This window comes from Rhineura floridana, chromosome 1 (genome assembly GCF_030035675.1).
Source record: "Rhineura floridana isolate rRhiFlo1 chromosome 1, rRhiFlo1.hap2, whole genome shotgun sequence".
Taxonomy (NCBI): Eukaryota; Metazoa; Chordata; class Lepidosauria; order Squamata; family Rhineuridae; genus Rhineura; species Rhineura floridana.
In genome coordinates this window covers 50,325,938-50,348,370 of record NC_084480.1, presented here as the reverse complement: position 1 = coordinate 50,348,370, position 22,433 = coordinate 50,325,938, and the positions used below count along the sequence as shown (strand labels likewise).

The following is a 22,433-nucleotide window of genomic DNA, read 5'->3' as shown; positions in this document are numbered from 1 at the left end:
CAGTGCAAACACACTGTTGGAGCCAATCTGGTCCTCTTGCTGGGACATTTGCACATCTCTTTCTCCCTCCCAGTATGCTGCAGTGATGCCATTGACAGGAGATGAAATAAAGGCTACTGCACCACCCAGCCAGGCCTGGCTACTGCCTGTGTCTATTGCCACCTACCTTTCATCTTGAACTGTAGCCTCTTCTAAACTGTCATTAGGATCCAGAAGAGAACCACTGTGTATGCACAGCTATGCATGTGAAGGTGCCGCCTCTAGTGAAGTAAATGGAGAATCCATTGGGGGAGAAATCAGTGTATATATTTGGATCTGAATGAATAAAAAAAATTGAGCATGATCCTGCCTCCCTTTCTTTTGCAATTAGAGTACATGAAGGAGTATTCATATTTTGAGGCTTTGGGGGATCCTGACAACTGTCTGTTAGTTTTATGAAACTAACATAACATTTTCTTTTGTATTTTGCAACCCCAGATTGGAGAATTACTGAGCACTACTCATCCTGCCAACAAAGCCAGCTTAACAATTTTTTGCCCTGAGGAAGGGGACTGGAAGAATTCAAACCTTGACAGACACAACCTTCAAGATTTCATCAACATTAAACTCAACTCTGCCTCTATCCTGCCTGAAATGGAAGGACTTTCTGAATTTACAGAGTACCTGTCAGAATCAGTTGAAGTGCCCTCACCTTTTGATATCTTGGAGCCACCAACGTCAGGAGGTTTTCTGAAGCTTTCAAAACCTTGCTGTTATATTTTTCCAGGTGGAAGAGGAGATTCTGCATTGTTTGCTGTTAATGGATTCAACATGCTTATCAATGGGGGGTCAGAAAGAAAATCTTGTTTCTGGAAACTCATCCGGCATTTGGACAGAGTGGATTCAATTCTGCTCACCCACATTGGAGATGATAATCTGCCAGGGATTAATAGCATGCTGCAACGGAAAATAGCTGAATTAGAAGAGGAGCAGTCTCAAGGTTCTACTACCAACAGCGACTGGATGAAAAATCTAATTTCACCTGATTTAGGAGTTGTATTTCTTAATGTCCCTGAAAGTCTAGGAAACCCCGATCCTAATTTTCAGTTAAAAAGAAGTGTAGAGGAGGCTTGCTTTACCCTGCAGTATTTAAATAAGCTGTCTGTGAAACCAGAACCTCTTTTTAGAAATGTGGCAAACAACACTGAACCCATTATCCTTTTTCAAAAAATGGGAGTAGGAAAGCTTGAAATGTACGTGCTCAACCCAGTCAAAAACAGCAAAGAGATGCAATATTTTTTGCATCAGTGGACAGGTACAAGCAAAGATAAAGCTGAACTGGTACTACCAAATGGCCAAGAGACAGACATCCCAGTTTCCTATTTGACTTCAATCTCATCGTTGATTGTATGGCATCCGGCAAACCCTGCTGAAAAAATAATCAGAGTTCTTTTCCCAGGAAACAGTACCCAATATAGCATACTAGATGGACTAGAGAAACTCAAACATTTAGACTTTCTTAAGCAGCCAACAGTTACACAAAAAGACCTAACTGGTAACATGGTGAGTTCAGCAGTAAAACAAGCAAAACTTAAACAGCGAACAGATAGTAAGGAAAGTCTCAAGCCAGCTGCAAAGTCTTTGTCTAGCAAGACCATCAGAAAAGAATCAAGAGAGGAGGTATCTGACACTGGGAAGTCTAGCCCACCTGAAAAGCATCAAAAAGTAGAAAGTAAAGAAAAACCAACCGTAAAAAAGGATAAGCCAGCAAAAGCTGAGACTAGGCTTTCTGTGACAGAAAAAGATCTAACAGCTAAGGAACAGCAGCTTGTGAAATCTGAAACAACTGAAAAACAAGCAGCAGATGTCAAACCAAAAGTAATAAAGGAGAAGCATGTGAGAAAGGAAGTGAAAGTAAAATCTGAGGAAAAGCAAGAGGAGAAAGAAAAACCAAAAAAAGAGGTGTCTAAGAGAGAAGAGAAAATCCTGGTTAAGAAAGAGGACAAGCCGAAAAAGGTAGATATCAAGAAAGAAGTGAAAAAAGAATCTAAAAAAGAATCAAAGAAAGAAGCTCCCCCAAAAGAAACTAAAAAAGAAGAGAAGAGGGAAAGTAAAAAGGAAGAAAAGAAAGAGCCCAAGAAGCTTCTTAAAGAAACAAAGAAAACTTCTGCCTCTTTGCCTGAGTCAAAAAAGACTACAACAAAGCCTAAGCCACAAAAGAAGGAAGAATCTGTTAAAAAAGAAAGTGGGCTTCTTGGGAAACCAAAGGAAAAAGTTAAAAGTAAGACGCTGAAGAAAGAGATCAAGGTTACCGAAACGCCTGCTGCAGTGACTGCTTTGGGAGCCGTTGCTGCAACTGTAGTGGCTGCAGGTGTTGCAGCCACTGGAAAAGAACTGGAAGCTGAGAGATCCCTTATGTCTTCACCAGAAGATTTAACAAGAGACTTTGAACAATTAAAAGCTGAAGAAGTTGTAGTAAAGGAAACAAAGCCTCAAATAGATATAATAGAAAAAGAAGAAAAGTTAACTGATATAGAACAAAAGGAGAATTACGAAGTTCAGAAAGAAAAAACAGAAGGGCCTGCTGATTCTCCTGATGAAGGCATAACTACTACTGAACCTGAGGGAGAATGTGAGCAAACTCCTGAAGAACTGGAGCCTGTAGAAAAGGACAGGGTTGATGAAAATGAAAAGTTTGAGGATGAAGGAACAGGTTTTGAGGAATCTTCTGAGGCAGGTGATTATGAAGAAAAGGCTGAGACAGAGGAGGCTGAAGAAGAACAAGTTCTCAATGAGGAAGAAGAGGCACCACTCAGCCTCAAAAAGCAAGACCTGAAGTATACAATAGAAACTGTAGAGATTGCAAAAGAAACACCTGGACCACCTGAGCATGAAAAAATAAAAGATTTAAGATACAATGAAAAAGTAGAGTTTAGAACAGAGGGTGAAGAACGAGATGAAGAAAATGTAGATGAAACCATTGAAAAGGCAGAAACAGAAGAGACTGAGGAGGAAGCTGAGGAGGAAGACAAAACTGAGGATGTCAGAGATGAAGAAGAGGAAACTGAAAAAATAGATGCTGAAGAGGATTATGTTATGGCTGTTGTGGACAAAGCAGCAGAGGCTGGTGAGATTGATGATAAATATGCCATGCATATAACCACTCCAACTAAGCTGTCAGAATCTCACTCTCCAGCTAAGGAACCAGCAACTTCAATCCATGATGAAACTTTACCTGGTGGTTCAGAAAGTGAAGCAACTGTTTCAGATGAAGAAAACAGAGAAGACCAGCCTGAGGAATTCACCGCTACTTCAGGCTATACCCAGTCCACCATCGAAATATCCAGTGAGCCAACTCCAATGGATGAAATGTCAACTCCGAGGGATGTGATGAGTGATGAAACTAATAATGAAGAAAGTGAATCCCCTTCCCAAGAATATGTTAACATTACTAAGTATGAATCAGCAGTGTACTCGCAAGATTTTACTAGGACTAAACTTTCTCCCTTTCCTGATGCTTTCAATGGGTTATCTGAAGGATCTAAAACAGATGCCACTGAAGGCAAAGACTATAATGTTTCAGCTTCTACAATTTCACCACCTTCTTCCTTAGAGGAAGACAAATTCAGCAAATCTTCCTTCCACAATTTGTTCTGCCAGCGAGAAAATGAAGTCAAAAGTACTAGTAAATTAGAAATTTCAGAAGATTTGGATGAGAAACCTAGCCCAACTAAGAGTCTAGATGAAAGTCCAATCCCTCTGTCACCTGTTGCTAAAACACCTCTAAGCGAACGCAGTGTGAATTTTTCCCTTACTCCCAATGAGATTAAAGTTACATCTGAACCTGCAGTTCTCACAGCACCCTCTGCAAAACATGAAACCCATGAAGAGCACTGTCCTAGCCCTGATGATAAAACACTAGAAGTGGTGTCCCCTTCACAATCAGCTGCTGGTAGTGCCGGACACACACCTTATTATCAGTCTCCCACAGATGAAAGATCAAATCAGCTTCCTTCTGAGACACCTGGAAAAGCAGGTGTTCCAATCAGCTTTGAAGTTAGTGATGGCAAAGATTATACTATAAAACACAGAATAAGCCCAATGGATGAACCAGTGCCTGACTCCGAATCGCCTTTTGAAAAAGTGCTCTCACCTTTACGAAGCCCACCACTGATAGGTTCAGAGTCTTCCTATGATGAATTTTTGAGTGCTGATGTAAAAACTCCTGCTAGGGAAACTGAGAGTCCATTTGAAAAGAAAAGTGAAGAAGATGGTTCTCCTTTACAGAAGAGTCCATTTTCTGAAGTTGTTTCTACGAGCCTTTTCCAAAAACAGCAAGTTGAAAGTGATGTACAGCTTACACCACCAAAATCGGACTTTATCCTAGAAAACAAAAAGGATGACTTAGAAACTTCAGAAACTCAGCCTGCATTGGTTTTGGATGAAAGGAAACTAGGAGAGGTTTCTCCTACACAGGTAGATATTAGTCATTTTGGTTGCTTCAAAGAAGACACCAAGATGTCAATTTCCGAAGGTACAGTCTCTGATAAATCTGCAACACCTGTGGATGAAGTTGTAGCAGAAGACACTTACTCACATATTGAAGGAGTTGCCTCTGTTTCCACAGCATCTGTTGCTACTAGTTCATTCCCAGAACCAACTACTGATGACGTATCTCCTTCACTGCATGCCGAGGTTGGATCCCCTCATTCTACTGAAGTAGATGATTCTCTTTCTGTATCTGTTGTACAAACACCAACAACATTTCAGGAAACAGAAATGTCTCCATCTAAAGAAGAGTGCCCAAGACCTATGTCCATTTCTCCCCCAGATTTCTCCCCTAAAACAGCGAAATCAAGGACGCCTGTTCAAGATCATAGGTCTCCTGAACAATCAACTATGTCAGTAGAATTTGGACAAGATTCACCTGAGCAGTCTTTGGCAATGGACTTCAGCAGACAGTCTCCTGAACATCCCATGGTAGGTGCTACTCTGCACCATATATCTGAAAATGGTCCAACTGAAGTTGATTATAGCCCTACAGACATGCAGGAACCCTCTTTTACACATAAAATATCACCAGTGGAGCAAGCTTGTTATGGCCTTGAAAAGGATATTTCGGAGATTGTTTCAGTATCTCAGATAGAGGCTTCACCTTCTTCTTCCTCTGTTCATACACCATCACAGGCAAGTTCTCCACTACAAGAAGAAACTATGTCTGGTGTTACTCATCCTAGTGATATGCCATTACATTCTGCATTCCCATCAGAAAAAGTGCACAGCCTGGAAGAAAAAGTTTCACCAAAGTCTGATTTATCTCCATTAACCCCACGAGAGTCATCTCCGTTATACTCACCAAGTTTTTCAGATTCGCCTCCTGTGATGAAAACAACTGCTGCTTCCCATTCACCTCCATTATCATTGCACATGTCCCCAGACAAATCATTTGGCTATCATACCTCAGTAGCTCAAGACCCTCTAACAAAACATAGCCAAGAGCTTTTAGGCTGTACAGATCAGGAAGACATTGAGGAAACAACCAGATCACCTGAAGCTCTTAAATATTCTTATAATGGAACTGGAAGAATCACCAGATCGCCTGAGGCTGTTAGTTATTCTTTCAATAAAACAGAGAAAGCCACTGGAACCCCTGAAGCTGTTGATTATTCCTATGTTGCAACAGGGAAAACTACCAGATCACCTGAGGCAGATAGTTACTCCCATGAAATAGCAGAAAAAGCCACCAAGTCTCCAGAAGCATTTGATTATTCCTATGAAAAAACCACTAGATCACCTGAATCTGTCACCTACTCTTATGAGACCACTGGAAAAAAACATGTATCTCCTGAGGCAGTTGGCTGCACTTATGAGACTCCTTCAAAAACTGGCAAATCACCTGAGATTGTCAGTTACTCTTATGAAGTGACTGAGAAAACTACAAGATCACCTGACATTGCTAGCTACCACTATGAGGCTGATAAGTACTTTGTTTCAGAAAAACCAGAACCCCGTCAAGATGTTGATTTATGCCTTGTTTCTTCTTGTGAATACAAGCATCCCAAAACAGAACTTTCTCCTTCCTTTATCAATCCTAATCCCTTAGAATGGTTCACTAGTGAAGAACAGTCTCAAGAACAAGAGAAGCCATTGGCTCAGTCTGGGGGAGCACAGCCACCCTCAGGGGGAAAACAGCAAGCACGCCTATGTGGTGAAACTCCGCCAACCTCCGTAAGTGAATCTGCGCCATCACAGACTGACTCAGACGTGCCTCCTGAAACAGAAGAGTGTCCTTCTATTACAGCAGATGCTAACATTGATTCGGAAGATGAATCTGAAACTATTCCCACAGATAAAACCATTACATGTGAGCACATCGACCCTCTGCCAGTCCCAATACAAGATCGAAGCCCTTCACCTAGGCACCCTGATGTCTCAATGGTAGATCCAGAAGCCTTGCCTGTTGATCAGAACTTAGGCAAACCTTTGAGGAAGGATCTCAAAGAAAAGACAAAGACAAAAAAGCAGGGCACCAAGACCAAATCTTCCTCTCCTTCCAAGAAGAGTGACAGCAAATCAAAACAGGTGGCTTCACCAAAGCCTGCTGGCTTGAAGGAATCATTGGATAAAGTTTCAAGAACAGCTTCTCCAAAGAAGAAGGAGTCCGTGGAAAAAGCTGCCAAAAATGTCTCTACTCCAGAGATAAAATCTTCCCGTAGTGAGGAGAAAGATAAGGAAACAAAGAATGCAGCCAACTCTACAACATCAAAATCAGCAAAGACTGCAACTGCAGGTAAGAAGAAATTGCACGGTTAATCCTGTAGAGTAGGGGTGGGGAACCTCTAGCCTATGAGGCCATTTTATCCATACTACACCCATCTGCCCCACACCTGATGTCATATGTAATGTCAGGAGTGGGGCAGGTAGAGATGCAGTTCCCAGTGCAAAATTGAGTGTACATTGGCAAGGAAAAGGAGGCTTTGGCTCTGTTGCCAGTTAGGTGACGGGTGATAGAGCCAAAATCTGCTGGGTCGGCTGTGCTAGCAATTTCCCAGTGGAAACCTGTTCATGTAACTGATGCCTGCAGAAAGTAGACTTTGCTCTTCTGCCCATCAGATGATGGGCAGTAGAGCTGAAGGCTGTTGGATCGGCTGTGCTAGTGAGATCCCTGCAGGGAGCTCACTACTCACATAGCCAATACCTGCAGAAAGCAGACTTCTGCTCTGACACCTATCAGTTGGTGGATGTTGAAGCCAAAGCCTCAGGCACTTTAAAGCATTCTGACATCAGGTAATTGGCAGGTGGGTAGCCCCACCCACCTTTCAAATTTTGGTCTGTGAAGCTAGGACCAAAGAAGGATCCAGCTCATGGAGAGAAAAAGGTTCACTGCTGCTGCCATAGATGCAAACTTGTTTACTTCAACTGCAAATTCAACCTATATTGTGAAATAGTAATGTAAAGAGAATGTAACAGTTATAGCACCACCGCAGCTAGCATTCTGAAATTGGCAGGCTCAGAAGGGATTGCATCCAATTCTGGCAGAAAATGAGAGAGGCTTTTATTTATGTATTTATTTATTATTTGATTTATATCCTGCCCTTCCTCCCAGCAGGAGCCCAGGGCAGCACTTTTCCTTTTTTAGAAAAAAATATCAAATTTTAAAGGTGCCCTGCATTAAAATTGCAGGATGTATCTGTATACAATTTGGCAGCCTTAATCTGCTCTGGATGGGCACCTTTGCCTGCAAAATCCATCCACTTCTGTGAAAATAAGTTATAGCCTTGTTATATTCCCCATTATAGTAAATTAGGAGAGAATGGAACAGAGCTTCTTTTTTAATAGTTCTAATTTGATCCTGAATAACAAGTTGAATTGGAAAGACAGAGAATGGCTCCAAAATAGACAGTATTTCCAAAATGCTTATATAAATTGAATGTTGTGATCAGTGCACACCCCCAACATATACATGTGTGTTTGAAGACAAAAGTATGTTTGCTAGATAGGGCTGGAGGACATTCCTGGTTAGGGATGACTCCTCCTATTGGTCATGACAGGCAGGGTCTAGAAACATCTTAGTCTCCTCTGCAGGGGGAGGAGTTGTCCCACCCTCCAGACCTGCCCTGCCTGTGGCCTGTGAAGGTGGGTCTTTTCTTCTCTCTGTTCAGAACTTCCTTTTACCTGTTTTTTGCTGTTTTTTTCAGTTCTTTCTGCTTTGATTCATTCTCCTTTCCTTAATTTGTTAGCTATTTCTCTTTTCTGTCTCCATCCTTTACTGTTGTCTTCTCCCCCACACACACACACCTTCACACCATAGGTCCAGGCTTGGAAGGATTGTTCAGTCCAGCTGGGCAGTTTGGCATCATGAGCGGTGTTCTTGAGAGTGACGGAGCATAGCTAGCTGCAGTGCTTTAGCAACAGCGGCAGCCACTTTTGAAGGGAGACTGACTTCTTGCTCCGTGGAGCCCCGTTTTTCCACACTCATACTGAGTGGGATTGCGGGATCCAGCTCCCACCCCCCTTCTGAGGAGAAGAGCCAGTGAGGTGTGCTGCCTGGGGGTATCTACCCCGAAATCAGATTGTGCGTGGCAGTAGGGGGTTGAGTGGCTTCCGCTACAGCAGTTTGCCATTGTAGCGGTTTGCTGCGCTTTTTTCCTAAGCGCACAACAGCCACAGCTGCCACTTTATGGCTTCGCCTGCCTCTTCCTTGTTCTCCTGCCAAGACTCCTGTCACACGGTGATGGATTCTTGTGAGCCGCCATCGCAAGGCTCAACAAGCTATAAGCCTGTGTTCTCTCCAACCCCAAGTGGGGGCAGCGGGGGTGGGTGAGTATTCCTGATGAAGGTGTGGAAGTTCCCCCCCCCCAATGTCTGGGGTCAAGGAGTTTATCTTCTTTGAAATCAGTGGCCCCATTCACCATGTCCTTAAAAGTAAGTGGGGCAGGCACTCAAGCAGGCGATCCCATAAGAGAAAACAGAGGTGCAGATGTCACTCTAGCGACTTACGCAGGGAGAGGATATATAGCAGTTTGCCATTGCACTATAGCTATACCAGATCCCCCTCTCATTCTACCCTAGCCATCAGCTGGGGTGGCACTCCCCCTGACGTCAACCTGGGTGATATGCTCCCATTCCCTGTCATATCGTGCAGTGGAGGGGTTCAGGCAGCACCCATGGTGGGAGACAAGGATCTCACTGGATGCAGTGGACTGGTAGAGGGCATTATGAGTCAACTAAGGAACAGCCTGTGGCACCCAAGCCCTCGTCCCAGTTCCTGGCCACAGGGCATAAAATAAAATAAAAATGTTCCCTTTTGCTCCTGCCAAACAGCCCACAGTGGTGATTTGTTTTCCTACACCCCTTCAGTACTGTCTGGAGGGCTGAGTTGGTTCTCTTCATAATGTTTTTGAATTGGTCTAGCTTTCCCTGGTTTCTGCCTTTACCCAGAGGTTGTCAGCTGGAACAAAGGGTGCTTATCAAGATTTTTTGGGAGATTGGTGATGCCTAAGCTTAGAACCCATTATAGGTGACGATGTATTCCCTCTTCCTTCTGTTCTAGCCCTGATGCCAGGTACTTAGGTCAAGGCATGGGGCTGTGGATATGTGTAGTGTACTCACTGGAGAAAGGTTATAGATCATGTCAGATGGTGGTCATCCGAAGACCCAGTGTGTTCCCTTTATGTGGAAGGGGGGTTACACAGAGTGACTCCCTTAAACCTAGTCAACCTTCAGGTTGGCTATGTCTATTCCCTCCTTCCTCGGAAACATAAGGGGTGAAATATCTGGGAAGAAATCTTAATGTATTTCAGGTTTGTTGCTGTAGAAACGTTAGATTTTTCTCCTCAGAACAGATAGGGACGTGAGTAATCTGGGCTGAGACATTTAGAGAGCTGATTCTCTCTCTTAAAGGCCTGAAAAGGAGCGTTGCCAGGACAACAGAAGAGTCGGAAAGTATATAAATGGAAAACCCTCAAAGCTTTTCTTGAGGATACAAAAGGTACCCCTACCCCCAGGAGAAGGCCCACAACCCTTGCATGTGGTAGTATTTGCAAGAACAGTTGGCTCATCTCAATTGCCACAGTCTGGAATAAATTCAGATGATTACCTTATGAAGAGCCAGTGTGGTGTAGGGCCAGTCACTGCCTCTCAGCATCAGGCAGTGGTGGGCCTCCTGAGTGCTGCTTGCCGTGAGGGCCCTGTTCATGGGGTCGCCATGGGTCAGAATTGACTTGAAGGCAATCCACTTCGACCTTATGAATCCTTGTGGACTCTGAGCACCTCCCCAGATGATGGTTAAGTGTGGATGAAACTGAAATATGGGCTTGTCTCTTTTTCTAGTTTCATAAGTCTATATCCTTAAACATTGAAAAAGTTACATTTGTCTCTGTGTTGTCAAAGTTTCAGTATACTGGCTTACGGGTATACACAGCTTTGGAAGAGCTCAGTTTTCTATATCATAGGTGCAACTTGGGTTGCACATAATGGCCCATTCAACCTCAGAGGCTATTCTGTTTTTTTCTGCCTGAGCCTTGGCAGTTCAGTATTAATTAAAATGTATGTTTTAAATGAGAGCCAGTGTGGGGTAGTGGCTGGAGTGTTGGGCTACGACATGGAAGCCCATGGTTCACATCCCCACACGGCCGTGGGGCTTGTTGGCTGATCTTGTGCCAGTCACTGCCTCTCAGCCTCAGAGGAAGACAATGGTAAGCCACCTCTGAGTAGGGCTTACCACAGAAACCCTATGAACACAACCAAAGGATTCATGGGGTCCCCATAAGTCAGAATCGGCTTGAAGACAGTCCACTTACATTTATGTGTTAAATATAACATAAATTTCTTTATTCCTCTATTTCACAAATAATCCCGGTCCGAGGATTGGTTTTAATAGAATCAGGGAGCAGAAAATGCTTGTTTCTATATTGTCTAATCAAAAGCAGCCCCTATCCTTCTAGTCTTTTATGTCCCTTTAAACAAAGTTTGATTATGGGGATGCTTGGCTGTGCACAGGCCTACATGACATGGCAAGTGTCTGCCGGCACAAATAAGTGTGAGAAGCTGCATCTAGCTGCAGAAGCTTCTGTCTCAGAGTTTTGAATAAGGTCAAGCCATTGTGACATATAAATAACGAACTTTACTGGTGTTCGTTGGGCATGCTCTTTCTCACCAAATCGCAGGAGGGTGTCAGGCTATAAACTGATGGTTGTGGTTCGTTGCGCAGTCCTTCCAGCACTTCTGCTTCCATTCCAAGATCCCATTCCAGCAAAGGTGAGAATTCGGGTGTCCATTCCAGACGCAACTTAGAGGGAACTGCAGTGGTAGTTGTTTCTCTCCAATTAATGGAGTGTACGACTGACAGCTTGGAGGCTGAGCGGATCGGGTTGAGGGACAAGGTTTTTTTTGGGAAAGTCGTGGATATATTATTGGCCTCACATAAACAGTCTACCAATAGGGGTTTCTCTCCCACCTGGAGGGTGTTTTTGAGCTGGTGCTCCAAAATCTTGGTGAATCCATTGTCCAGAAGCGTTCAGGCATTCCTGGGTTTTTTACACTCAGAGTTGGACAAAGGGTTTAGTGCAGCTATCCACAGGTGTCAGGCAGCTTCCCTCAGTGGTATATTCTCTAGTTTGGGGGTTCCCTGTTGTCTTCAAACCACTTGCTCTTAGCGTTTCATTAAAGGGGTGGCTCTTGTTTCTCCGCAGACGGTTCACAGGTTTCTGACCTGGAACCTAAACTGGATCTTGTCGGCACTAACAGGCTCACTCTTAGAGCCTATGGACACCTGTCTTCTGAACCCCTTGACTTATACGACAGTATTTTGGTGGCCATCACATCAGTTTTTTATAGGTCTCAGGATGTGGAGTTGCTGTCTTTCTGCCAATCTCCTTCCTGTGCTCAAGAGTATAGGTGGCACCTGTTTGACGTTAGGGGAGCTGCACACTGGAGTTTAGCCATCCTGAATCATTGTTTGTGTCTTTCTTGGGGAACTATAAGGGGAAGAAGGTATTTGCCTCTTCCATCCCTCACTGGTTAAGGGCGGCCATAGCTCAGGCCTATGAGGCATTGGGTAAGGACTCTATACCGGGTATCACACAGCACATTCTGTTAGAGGGACGGCTGCCTCTGCATCATGCAAGGGCGGTTTCCCAATCATGGACATCTGTAGCGGGACACATGGGCCTCTCCACACACCTTCATTAGACATTATAAAATAGATTCCTATTCCCCAGCCAATGCCGTGTTTGGTAGCAAGGCATTCCAGAAGGTGTTAAATCACTAGTTTCACACAGAGAAAGCCCACCCTGCTCTGTTATATCCCTAACCAGGAATGTCCTCCAGCCCTATCTAGCAAAAATGGAAATTTCCCTTACTGTGAATTTCTATTTGTAGATAGGGTCTGGAGGACATTCCACCCACCTCTCCTTCCTCTGCTATGGCCTCCTGGAGCAAGGGGTTGGGGGCTTGAGGCATTCTGCTAGAGTCTTACATTTTCACACGATGTCTGCTACTGCGTGTATCTCATTTTGTGTGAAGTTTTTCTCCAGTTGTCTGTTTTTGTCTCTGGTTATTACCTTTTCCTAGTTACTACTGTGTACAGGCTTCTGCTTAATAAACATCTGCATGGTTGGCGTTAATGGGGTTGAGGAGTTGTCCTTCCTCTGTCAGCTCGGTCTGGAGGGCAGGACTCCTCCTCCTGGAGAGAGACTAAGAAGTTTCTAGACCCTGCCTGTCACGACCAGTAGGAGGAGTCATCCCTAACCAGGAATTCCCTCCAGTCCTATCTACACACAGAAATTCACGATAAATAAAATGTGCATTTTATCCATACCTTGAGCAGTAAAAAAGCTGTTGCTATGGTTTACAGTGTGCTTAGTGAACTCTGTTCCAGAAAGAAGAAAAAGCTTACATTGCTACCATCTTCTCTTTTAATTTTGGGGAGTGCCTTTGTGCAATAGGAGGATAGAGAATATGAACAATGGGATGATGTTGAATTGAGGCTGATGAGAATGGGTTCTCAACCATATGAACTTGGAAGGTGGGGATGTAAACACAGTACATCTTTTGAACAAATTGAGCAACTGATCTCCTGATTTGTTGGAAGCTCCTGCCACTTTCCCCACAAATTCTTCTTTTACCTTTTTGAGACTGCTACTTTCATCCCCTAATAGCATCTTGTCCCCAGTGCTGTTTAACATCAATATGAAGACGTTGGGACCGGTCATCAGGAGATTTGGGGTGAAGTGTCAGCAGTATGCTGATGATACCCAACTGTATTTCTCTGTAACATCTGAATCGGGAGAGGCCATGCAAGCCCTGGACCAGTGCCTGGACTTGGTGAAGGGCTGGATGAGGGCCAATAAACTGACTCTGAATCCTAGCAAGATGGAGGTGCTGTGGGGTAGGTGGTTTCTGAGTCCAGATAATTGGTCAATTGCCTGCTTAGGATGGGGTTGTACTCCCTCTGGAAGAGCAGGTTCATAGTCTGGGGATGCTCCTGGATCCATCTTTGCCCAGGTGACCTCAGTGGCTAGGAGTGCCTTTTACCAGCTTCAGCTGATAAGACAGCTGCAGCCTTTTCTGGACCTAGATAGCCAGACTACTGTTGTCCATGCACTGATAACCTCCATGCTGGATTACTGTAATGCGCACTATGTGGGATTGACCTTGAGGTTGGTCGGAAGCTGCAGCTGGTGCAAAATGCAGCAGCGCAACTGCTCACTGGGGCAGGATATCACCAACATGTTACCCTGCTGCTGAAAGAATTTCACTGGCTGCCCCTGAACTACCGGGCTAAGTTCAAGGTGCTGGTTTTGGTATACAAAGCCGTATACAGCTTGGGACCAAGATACCTGAAAGATCGTCTTACCCCTTATATACCCAGTCAATCATTGTTCTCTGCAGGTGGGGGCCTCCTGTGGATACCCTCTTATCAGGAGGTCCATTCCTTTAGTGGACCTTTAGTGTTATGACACCTACCCTTAAATATTAGACAGGCGCCATCTCTGTTATCTTTTCAGTGCCTACTGAAGACCTTCCTCTTTCAACAAGTCCTTTAAGTAGGGACCTTTATCCCATTCTACATCTGTGTTGAACTTGCTTTTTAAGATGTTTTTAAAGACTTAAAAAATATTTTTAAGATGTTTTATTTTTAACCTTTTTAAGAAAATGTTTTGTTTTTAAGATGTTTTTAGTTGTTTGTCCCTTGTTTGCCGCCCTGGGCTGCTTCTGAGAGGAAGGGCTGGATGGAAATTTAATAAACAGCAGTAGCAATTACATCACTGCTGTTATATGTCTTGGAAGATGCTGCTGTTCTGCTGTGGTTCTGCTTTATGTCCTCTTCCTGATGGTCTTTGTCAACCATCTCCTGGTCCCGACCCCTGGCCTACCTTTGAACTGGCATTGCTTCCGCATGATAGTTCTTGAATTAATCATGATGATGAGGGTTTTTAAGAAAATAATACTTTACCACAAACATAGTGCTTGAATAAAACTAAAAGAACTGATAATAGGTATATTTTTCTCCTCACTAAGCAGACTTTGACGATACAATTATATTTTAGCAAGCTTTTAAGTGTTAATAACAATGCAAATTCTTTGGGGAATGATTTGAGGATCACGGTTCAAGTGTGATGAGACAACTCTGTCCAACATTAAAGCATGCCTTTTCTAAGGTCGCAGAAGTAGCAAGATAAATCAACATTTTCTCATCGATAACTCTGACAAGACATTTGTGTTGTTTTTTAAAGGACCTGGAAACGTAAAACCAACAAAATCTATAGCTGTGCCTCCAGGACCTCCTGTGTATTTGGACCTGGTCTATATTCCCAACCACAGCAATAGCAAGAATGTTGATGTAGAATTTTTTAAGAGGGTGAGATCATCCTACTACGTGGTGAGTGGAAATGATCCTGCTGCAGAAGAACCGAGCAGGGCTGTCCTGGATTCTCTGCTGGAGGGCAAGGCTCAGTGGGGAAGCAACATGCAGGTAGGCTGTCCAGTATTTGTAAATTAAAATCAGAAGAGAAAACGGCTACAAGGAACTGGGAGAAATCTAGAAACATAGAATAGTAACCATTGGAAGTGGCCTATAAGGCCACCGAGTCCAACCCCCTGCTCATCACAGGAATCCAAATCAAAGCATACCCGACAAGTGGCTGTCCAGACGCCTCTTGAATGCCTCCAGCGTTAGAGAGCCCACCACTTCCTTAGGTAATTGGTTCCATTGTCGTATCCCTCTAACATTTAGGAAGTTCTTCCTGATGCTCAGCCGAAATCTGTCTTCCTGTAACTTGAGTCCATTATTCTGTGTCCTGCACTCTAGGATGATTGAGAAGGGATCCCGGCCCTCTATGTGACAACCTTTCAAGTACTTGAAGAGCGCTATCATATCTCCCCTCAGTCTTCTCTTCTCCAGGCTAAACATGCCCAGTTCTTTCAGTCTCTCCTCATAGGGCTTTGCTTCCAGTCCTCTGATCATCCTTGTTGCCCTCCTCTGAACCTGTTCCAGTTTGTCTGCATCCTTCTACTAAACCAAGATGTTGAGAGGTGCCTTGTATTTGATAGCAAGTAATCATCAAGCTTTCTCTGGTCACAGTGACCTATTTTGCATTCCATAGTAAAACCATAATTAATGGCATACCAAGAATGTAGAGATCATGCCTCCCTTAGTGCAAGTGGAAGAAACAAACCATGATCCCTGGCTTAGTTTTGCTTCTGAACCAGGGATCATGATTTGTTTCAACCAAACAAACCACTGTTGGTAAGTCAAGAACAAACCTTGGCTTCACATCATGATTTGTTTGGTGAAACCAACCACAGTATTTGTTTCAGATGTAATGCTAAGTCAGGTATCATGGTTTGTTGCTCCCGCTCCACTAGGGGAGGATCAAAGTGGGAACCATCTGTGTGTTTACAGTAAACCATTGATTATGGTTTACCATGTCATGCAAATGCAGCCAGTGGGGAAATAAAATCCTCCGATGCTGATATTTTTTTTTAAAAAACCCAAAAACAATTCTGTTACATGGACAAACTTATCACTGTTTAGAAGCAACAAATTAAAATGGTTCCTTTTCTTAATCTTTCCCAGTTGTTTGCATAATAAGTAGGGCTTATTACTAATCATATATTTTAGCTAACTATTTGCAAATTATCAAAACCTTACTTTAGGTGTCTTTTTCCATTTTTGAATCAAGTTTAAGGATGGAAGTAGATGTGATGGAGGCAGACCAATGTCTTCAAATGCAAGCCACAACCCAATAGTGTAAAATGGAGGGAGGAAAAGAGATGGGAAGGTCTTCTTCCACCTGCTACTTTTTATACAAGAAGCCCCCCTCCCACCACCATGTGTTTTGCTAGCTGGACTTTGAGACTAAAAATAAAAATGCCCTAGGGGAGTGATTGTGGGGAAGGGCTCAGCAACTCCTCCTGATTGCTGCTTTTCTGCTTGAAACAACTCCCAGCCCACACTGTTTTAGAACTTTTTGTTGGCGGCCCATGTCACTTCAAGTAATATTTTATTTTTCATTTACTATTGTAGAAAGAAACAAGTATTTCCTTTACTCCATTAATTAAATTCTGCCCTTGCCAATTAAAGTTAACCTCTCACAATTAATTAAAGTCTTTGTAGATTAGTCTACTGATTAAATAAAACACAGTATTTCAGGCCTAAGCATGCTCTGCATGTTTTCTCGCACTGATGAAGCTGGTCCTTGGTTGTGTGAAGAATATGATAGTATAGTGGACAGATTGTCACACTTAAAAGATAAGCTCCTCCCTCTTAAGAAAGTCTCAGGAAATCTCCTACCTGTATTTGTGTGAAGTACTAGTTCCCCTCTATTCATTACTGGTTAGGCCTCATCTCGAGTATACTGTGTCCAGTTCCAGACACCACACTTTAAGAAGGATGCAGACAAACTGGAACAGGTTCAGAGGAGAGCAACAAGGATGATCAGGGACTGGAAACAAAGCCATATGAAGAAAGACCAAAAGAACTGGGCATGTTTAGCCTTGAGAAGAGGACTGAGGGGAGATATGATACCACTTGAAAGGTTGCCACACAGAGGAGGGCCGGGATCCCTTCTCGATCATCCTAGAGTGCAGGACATGGAATAATGGACTCAAGTTATAGGAAACAAGATTTCAAGTGAACATCAGGAAAATGTCCTGACTGTTAGAGTGGCATAACAATGGAACCAATTAACTAGGGAAATGGTGGGCTCTTCAACACTGGAGACATTTAAGATGCAGCTGGACAGTCCCCTGTCGGGCATGCTTTAATTTGGATCCCTGCATTGAGCAGAGGGTTGGACTCAATGGCCTTATAGACCTCTTCCAACTCTACTACTCTACGATTCTCTAATTCTTGAAGTTAGAGTAGTGAGGCCACCCAAGTTTCCAAATTTGTGTGCCTCTTCAGCACATTTACATGCTGTGGAAGATCATATATAAAAGGAATCTTTAGTCCAAATAGCTGACAATGTAGCCCCCAAGGAAGTTGACATGGTGGACCCCAAGGCTAAGGACATAAAACGGCTAACTAATTAGCCTGTCAATTTCTGGAACCCTTTGAACATAAATCTCAAGTTCCACCTTAGATATAATGCCAAACTCTGTAGTAGCCAAGCCTACTCCACAAATGTTTGATGGCGGTGTCTTTGAAGACACGAGATTAGTTAATGGACAAAATTTCTGGGACAGACTGATTTTTAAGGTTGATGTCTTAGAACATTGCTTGGTGGAAAGCCAAAAGCAGATCACAAGAGTTCATAAATTACATTAATGGATTTGGTATGTTGTTTTTTCAAGAAACATGGAAATGTGATCCTGTATTCTTGGATGAGTAGACTACCTTCTCCAATCCAGCTGTTCCCCCTGTAAGGGGAGAGGTAAAGCTAATGGTGGTTTAGCCTCCCTAATTCCTCATCTCTGGATGTGATTATAACTGAGCTCCCACCCTGCAAATCATTACTTTGTGCAATAGTGCTGAGATTTAGGCCTTGAGAACTGTCCCTAATGTTGTTTAATGTGTATCTTCCACTGGTATTCAGGAGGATGACCTTCAAATAATTTGGTCTTAATTGGAGGGCTATTTTGTGAAGCATAAAACTAAGTTTTCTTCAGCGTATCCAATTTTGGTGGGTGATCTGAATGCTTGGATAGGGAATCAAGAACCCAAATGCCCCACATGCAATATTAATTTGATGGATGAAGGTAAAGAGACATTGGTTGCCCATAGTCTACAATCAAAAGACACTCATATTAACTTTGCTGGGAAACGTCTGCTGCAGATTGCCAATCAAAATGGACTTTTATGTTCTAAATGGTACAGGGATGGGGGACAAATAGAGAGTATTTACATTTATTTCTGCAAATAGGTCTAGTGTGTTAGCCTATAATTTGATTTCTAATGATCTAAGAGTCAGGGAAGAGAACCGACAGTGATTTGCCCCTCCAGTTGACTTTGGCTTTACCAAACGATATCATCATCATCATCATTATTGCTTTCCTTGCAAAGTAAGCCAAAGCAACTTAAAACAATAAGATTAAATTCACAAGATTTGCCATCTAAAATGCTAAAATGCTCTCATGTTTATAGGGATAAAGATCCCTTCAGTCATCCAAAATGTGATAGTGTTGCACATCACATTTAAAGTTTTGAAAAATTCAGATATGTAGAGCTTAATGCGTGAAATGAGAGATGCTACCTTACCATAACTGTGGAGGCTGCACTTTTGCACTGTAACCTGAGTAGTCTCTGTCTTTTTTAGGTAAGAAGCATATGACTTGAGAGGGAGTTGAGATTTCCCAACATCTCAGGATCTACAGCTTCTCTGGATAAATAGTTTTCTTGCACCTAGCTGCTACTCACGTTGACCATAGATACTTAATATGTATTCTTTCAAAAAGGGAGTCAGTATTGTGTAATGAGACTTCTCATCAGGGTTTGTTCTTACATTAATACTATCTTCTGTCTAATCTTGATGCATCCTCTGTTCTTGTATTCTTCTATTGTAGGTGACCTTAATCCCAACCCATGATTCAGAGGTGATGAGGGAATGGTATCAAGAGACCCATGAGAAACAACAGGACCTTAACATCATGGTTTTGGCAAGCAGCAGCACCGTTGTTATGCAAGATGAATCTTTTCCTGCATGCAAGATTGAACTGTAAAAAAAAAGGGGGGGGAAGCAGTGCATCACAACTTTAAACCTTGTTTCCAGAAATCCTTCAATTTGAAAACACCTTTTCTAAAAATGTAATCCATCTAATTCAGCTGCCGAACTATATATACCTGCCAAATGCTATACTGTATCACGGTGATGAAAGTCACTAATCTTTTTTTTTCTTTCAGTCTTTGCTGATTGCTAAGGGAAATAACGGTATTCCCACCATAGGGTTCAAATTACTGCAAAAACTGCAGATCCAGGTTCATCTCCACTGAACACTTGGAAACCATGCACTAGCAAACACTGCTGACTTCTGCCAGGTTAGGGGCGTTTTTCTTTGAGAGAAAGACAGGGAGAGAAAGCAAGAGAGAGGAGTAGAGGAGAATAAAATCATTAGTTCTGCATTACTCTCAAAGCAAGCAACGTATTGCTTCCTGCACTCTGCCACCACATAGAAACACATACATTTGTCTCAGTCTGAATGACGGCAAGAGTGGGCATTTTTAATTTAGTGACAAATTAGCTAGAAAATTAAGTGAAACTGAGTGTGGCTTTGAAGGGACATGATACAAAACACTCACTTGCTGTTGGCAACTTCACTTTAAACATGTTATACTCACGTAACATAATTCTTCTAGGCAATATATGCAAGTAGTTTGAACCCCATTCAGTTTAACATGCAAACATGTCAGTCTAAGGCATGCTTCCAGTGAAAATACACCTGGTCTACTCTAATTTGACAAACTTGCATGCTGAAACACCCAAGTCACAGTCAAGTTTACTGAAGCAACATACCAAAGCAGTTGGGAGTACCTATGGTAGACAAATTGCCTTAGAATGTGACTTGAATGTACAAAGATACTTGATGCACTTATTTTTTAATGCAAGATAGCAAGTTTATAAAAACATCTGTGTAGGATTCTAGTTACACCAGTACAGAAGTATGCGTGTGCATGTGTGCTACTGGAAGTCTCTGATTGGTCAAACAGCTTGGTGCTATTAATTATGCGTGTAGGTTGAACACTTCATTGGTGCACCTGAACAGCAAGCCTGTTTTGAAAGTCTGCTTTTTCTCCTCCCTGCCCTCTTTTTGCTTTATGGAAGAAAGGGTGCCCAGTGCCAGAAAAACACATACAGAATGTTGCAAGAAGGTTCTCTGCACTCTGTACAGTCTTTTGAAGCCTTGTCTTACATTATTTTGACTGTGAATTTAAGAGTGAGTATGGGAACAAATGTAGAGAAGATTTTTTTTAGCTAGGTGCAAACTTTTAATAGATGATTTTTTAATAGAAGTTTTGTTTACAGGAAAACTGCAAAGAAAAAAATCAGGTGAAGGCAATTTTTTTAGTAGTTTTGTAAGACAAATGCATAATGTTTTGAGGTTCTGGTGAGAATGAAGTAATGTATTTATTGCACATAATTAACTGTCAAGAATAATTGTGCAGGGAGCACTCTAACAAACACTTGTTATGTGTCAGTGATCAAAAAACCGAGAAATGAAATGCTAGCTGGCTCCCTTTTGACCAGGAGACAGCCTAGGTTCTGGACTGGCCCAAGAGCACAAGCAACCCAAGCAGTTGCTTGTGATGGTGATAATTTTTTTGGAGGCAGGCACTATCAATGAAAGCAACTTGCAATTCGGAGTGTGCACCACAGCATTCTCTGTGATATTGCTGCAACGCACCTCAAACCTGTCCAGCGCTACTGGTTGGGACAACAGAGTATTTGCAGCTGGCTCTACCTAGGTTGTCCTTTCTCCTGGTATTGTCTTAATAAGTAAAACAAGTTCAAATAAGTTGATGTTCCCAGTATTTACAGATCCCTTCCAAAAGAAAAACCAGGATTGTGCAAATGTTGCAATTCTGTGAGAGCACAGAAAAAGCCGTAGGTTGTGGTTCTGACCACAGAATTCACCTTCCTGAGAAGCTCAGCTCTCTCTCTCTTTTTAAAGTGTTTAACCCTTATTGTTACAGGGAGAAGCCAGAGGAGTTGCTGAGAAGGATTTCTGGCAGGGACTTCGGTATCCTGTAGAGCCTTTTGCACCTGTCCAAGACTAAGAATCAGGGAATAAATCATGCAATATAAGAGAAGTCATGCAGATGTGCATAATTTATGCATCTTGAGGGTTTCAACTTCAGTTGTCAGAGAATTTGGGTTACCTTGGTGCAGAATTTTAATTTTGTACAACAAAAAAAACAAAACAACCACCACACATAGCCTAATTTAATTATTAAGACAGTTTGGCTCAAAGAGCTAGGGCGTCATAGAACCTGTGATAGTACCTGATGCTTCATGGAAATATTACTGGTGCTGGTAGAATACCTTGAGGACAGGGCTGCAGTTATCACTGCATATAATGATATCCATCACGTTTTTATTTTTTGGCTTGGTAAGGAATTTACACAACTGCTATGATAGGAATTTGCATTGTTCTATGCCAATAATTTTTTGCAGAAGGATGTTTCCATTAAATAGTGCATTTTACATTGTTTTATTTTCTATTATATAATTTATTTTGTTAACATTGTTTATTTTATTTTATAGACGCATACTTGCACTGCTAATTTTTATTTTTTTTAGTACTACTTCAAACCCTTTTAATTTGGGCTGTGTAGCCCAGTTAATGCTGTGAAATATTGTTTGTTAAATGTTTTGTGCAGTTAAAATAATTCTAATATTTTATTTTTTGTTTGACAACTCTAGCAATTCTGCTTTATTTATTATTTTACCCTGGTCCTTCAAAAACTTGTGTTCTTGTGATCTCTCTGATTTTATTGGAACAACATACATGGAACCACTAGTAATCTGCAATTCAGGTCCTTAAAAATTCCATATGCTTGTGGCATGAAATACAGAGGGAACTGTACTGTGGAAAGAAACAGAACTGCTGAGCTTATAATCATCTATACTACACTTCTTTTCTAATGCTAACATATCAGTCCTAAAGTTGAATTTGCACCACAGCTAGGGTTGCCATGTTCAGGGCCTGAGACTGATCCTTTATCTTTAGAAGAAGAGAAAGCCAAGTGCAGGTGTTCTTGCAACACTGTAATGGGAAAAACCACAAAGTGAAATTCTCCCTTTCCCCAGCGCAACTTTTAGAGATACAGAAGACCTCGCAACCAAGAGGTCTTTATCTTTAAAAGTTGTGCAGGGGGAAGGGAGAATTCCACCTTGTGGTTTTTCCCATTACAGAGTTGCAAGAACACCTGCACTTGGCTGACTTTCTCTGCTCCTAAAGATACAGAATCAGTTTCAGGCCCTGAACGTGGCAACCCTAACCACGGCACAAAG

The 22,433-nt window shown here is 42.4% G+C and overlaps 1 protein-coding gene across 1 annotated transcript in view; it reads left to right on the top strand.

Annotated features, from left to right (window-relative positions):
* The window catches only part of MAP1B (microtubule associated protein 1B), a 107,881-nt gene extending 85,692 nt beyond the window's left edge, over nucleotides 1–22,189 (top strand). The window contains exons 5-7 of the mRNA XM_061621284.1: nucleotides 478–6,769; nucleotides 14,718–14,956; nucleotides 18,988–22,189. Of these exons, the coding sequence (XP_061477268.1) occupies nucleotides 478–6,769; nucleotides 14,718–14,956; nucleotides 18,988–19,143 (6,687 nt within the window). The 3' untranslated portion in view covers nucleotides 19,144–22,189. The remainder of the gene's footprint in view (nucleotides 1–477; nucleotides 6,770–14,717; nucleotides 14,957–18,987) is intronic.
* Nucleotides 22,190–22,433: the final 244 nt, after the last annotated feature.